The sequence below is a fragment of the Limulus polyphemus genome, unplaced genomic scaffold (assembly GCF_000517525.1).
Source record: "Limulus polyphemus unplaced genomic scaffold, Limulus_polyphemus-2.1.2 Scaffold5660, whole genome shotgun sequence".
Classification (NCBI taxonomy): domain Eukaryota; kingdom Metazoa; phylum Arthropoda; class Merostomata; order Xiphosura; family Limulidae; genus Limulus; species Limulus polyphemus.
This window is the reverse complement of record NW_013671270.1, coordinates 23,156-26,421: the sequence shown is the minus strand read 5'-3', so window position 1 is coordinate 26,421 and position 3,266 is coordinate 23,156. Positions and strand designations below refer to the sequence as shown.

The following is a 3,266-nucleotide window of genomic DNA, read 5'->3' as shown; positions in this document are numbered from 1 at the left end:
TGTAAGTGGCTATTGTTTGTGATGAACAATACTAAGGAAGGGGCAGTGTTACGACAGCGGAAGTCACACGATGCTGGGAGCATGCACACTGGAGTTTCTGGAAGGGTCATGAATTTTCCTGGCAACTCTAGTTTGTTCGAGGCACCCACTTTTTTAGTATATAAGCCTGGTGAGAAAAACCAGTGGGATTGCATAGATAGATAGATATGCAGATAGACTGAAGATATAGATAATTGAGTCAAGCGAACAGTAGGCACCGTAAGTAAAGTGTGTGAACCACTGTGACTTATAGCGTGTGTTATAAAGGTTGTTAAGTTTAAAGTGACTGTGGAAATTCTGTGTATTACAAAGTTGTATCGAGAAAGAATAAACTAGTTTTAATCAAGAAGGGACTTGTATCACTGAAGTTCCTACGAAAGAATTTATACTGGAAATTAACAAACAAGCAGATATTCAACAATAGACACCTTTTGTATAGGAAGATTTTTGGATGATGTTTTAACAGATGCAGTATATTAATAGTGCCTTTCAAGTAAAACTATGTTTTACCTGTTTTGAGCATAAAAGTAAATTTTTAATGTGTGCTGTTAGTTCTATCACTTGGTGAGTTCTTTCAAATTATTTAGTGAAAATAAGGGCACATCAAGTCCATGTAACAATAATAAATTAGTTTATTTCTTCCTTAATATTTGTCACAGGCTATTATCACTTGTACACAGCTGTAGGCCTAAATTCAGAAATAACATTTCACTTTCAACAGAAATCTATTCACTAATTGTACTTTGGTTATTGTACCCATAAACGTACTTGTAGAATTTCATGGTTAATTGTTTGAGTAACCGAATATACATAATAACTAACATCGGTATGAATACTTTATTAACTTCTCATCCAGTAAATTAACTGAAAACTAACAATGTTTCACTGATTCTCATATTTATAGTATATATTCTTGTTTTTAGGTATTTTACAAAGTATCTTAATCAGTAACATTCACAAATGTTCTAGATATTCTTGGACTACTATTTAAATTTTCTAAATCTAGCATCATCATGTTGTTAATAGTTCTTTCTAGCAAACAACTAAATTAAAACATTTAGCATTGTAAAACTAACATTTTTATATCTCAGTAATAATGCCAGTTTGTTCTTATTTAAAACAATCACTTCACATCAATTTTTTTTACTTTTGTGTCTTTAAACAGGTCATTGAAATGAACCAGTTTCAAAGGACTCGATTTGTTCGAAGAATTACTGAAAAACTCTTCAATACAGTTACAGATAAAAAAATAGCAATCTTTGGATTTGCATTCAAGAAGGATACTGGTGACACAAGGTATTTCAATACAAGACTTTTCTGTAGTGTTTAGTTTTACTCATCAGTTTATGAAAGAAATCTTTTTTCTGTGAAAGTACAACTTAAATAAAATTTTCGGACAATAAGGGAACTGTTGGTCCATCTCTGCCATCCCATCCATTAAACTAAGCTAAATGTTTTAAAAAAAACATTCGAATCTAACCATTATTATTCAAATATTTATGAAGCCTTTGATTAAATTCCCTTATCTACATCCACCACATCTGAAAGCAAGCTGTTCCAAAGACCAACCACCCTTTAGATAAAAAATAAAACTGTCTTAGCTGAAGATAATTCCTATCCTGGCAAAATTTATATTTATGTCCCCTATTCCTACCATTCTCACCATTAAGTATGATGCATTGACACTATCAATTCCCTTAACACCTCAATCAGATCCCCTTTAATTCTTCTTTTTTTCAAAAGAAAAAAATTTCAGAGATATTATCCTGTCGTCATATGACAACTTTTCCATCAGTCCCTAGTAGCCCTACTCTGAACCCTTTTCAACAATTCAATGTCTTTCCGAAGGTAAGACTGAACATAATATTCCATACGTGGCCTAACCATGAACACTTGTACATGTGATGGAAAGAATGTTCTTTATTTCACTTGTTTTACATTAATTACTTTATAATTTGAAATGATGGGTAGGCAGCTGACTTGTTCGTTTGGTGTGGTCTTTGGTTTGATAGATTGACCCACTCTTATTTTAGTTGTAGTTATCTGAAAGTTGGTTAAATAAAATGTTTTCTTTTGAGACATATCAACCTTTGACAAATTCTCTGTTACTGGAATCTGGTTAAATTACACTATTAGAAATGCAGTTTGTATTATAATGTCTCATAAATACATTAATGAGTAATGCTGTTAAACCGAATATTATAACATGTCTTAACCATACTAACCCTTTCGAGATGGGTCATGGGTGAAAGGCCATGTCATCTTGTTTGTTGACTCGCATTCAAAATTTTATTGAACTACTGTTTCATGAATTTATGTCAATAACTTTGGTATCAAACTGTAGATTATAATTCAAATTTTAGTACTATATATATTACTCAATTTCTTAATTTTAAAGCAAATATTAAAAAGACACAGTTAAACATTGATTTTTGTGTATCATGTGGTATGTTGAATGCAGCACTGGTTCAGATTAGATGTTTGTGAAGTGAAATACTAAGTTTGTAGGATTGTACGAATTAAAAACTCAAATTGCCCATATTACTAAGCTAGAATATAAAATAAGAGCCTCTTATCTTTTCTATTTGCTGAGATATTGCTCATGTAATAAATCAAACACAGAGGAAATGCTCCCTTATGTACACTTCTATATATCACATGAATAACCAATCAGAAGCTCAGAATGGCGCCATTCTTTCTTTTGAACCAATATTTCAGTGTGGTAGGGTGTGTCTTTAGTCTGCTCGAAATTTCATATTTTTTTAGACTAAATACATCTTAGTTACTAAGCTTTATAAATGATACTGGAATTCTATGGTATTAATGTAGTGATTTATTATTTTTTGTTATTCAAATGCATATATAAAACATAAAAAAAATATTTTGTTTCATATCCTCCAAGTACAAAATTTTAAAGGCTTAGCAACTTACATCAAGCAGAAAATACAAAGTACAAAGGTCATAACTAGAAGAGATAATTGTTTACTTTACTTCTTTATTTACTGTTCTATGTTTTAGAGAAAATATGTTTAAGAACTTATTTTTAAAATATCAATAATCTATATACATATATAATGTATAATAATTGAAATGTGACTGTATTTTACAATATACCAGTCTACTAAAACACAGCCAAGACAAATTACTTTGCACAGACCAAAGGCCAGTTTTATGTTATTTGGTATGGTAACATGAGTGCACGTGAGTCGCATCATTGTAACTTCTGT

General features: G+C 30.9%; 1 protein-coding gene across 4 annotated transcripts in view; it reads left to right on the top strand.

Annotated features, from left to right (window-relative positions):
- The window catches only part of LOC106472843 (UDP-glucose 6-dehydrogenase-like), a 56,521-nt gene that overhangs the window by 38,542 nt on the left and 14,713 nt on the right, over positions 1 to 3,266 (top strand). For all 4 annotated transcript variants that reach the window (XR_002613543.1, XM_013933510.2, XM_022401388.1 and 1 more), the window contains one exon: positions 1,205 to 1,335. Coding sequence is in view for 3 of the 4 variants with exons in the window: in XM_013933510.2 (XP_013788964.1) it covers positions 1,205 to 1,335 (131 nt within the window). In the remaining variant the exon portion in view is untranslated. The remainder of the gene's footprint in view (positions 1 to 1,204; positions 1,336 to 3,266) is intronic.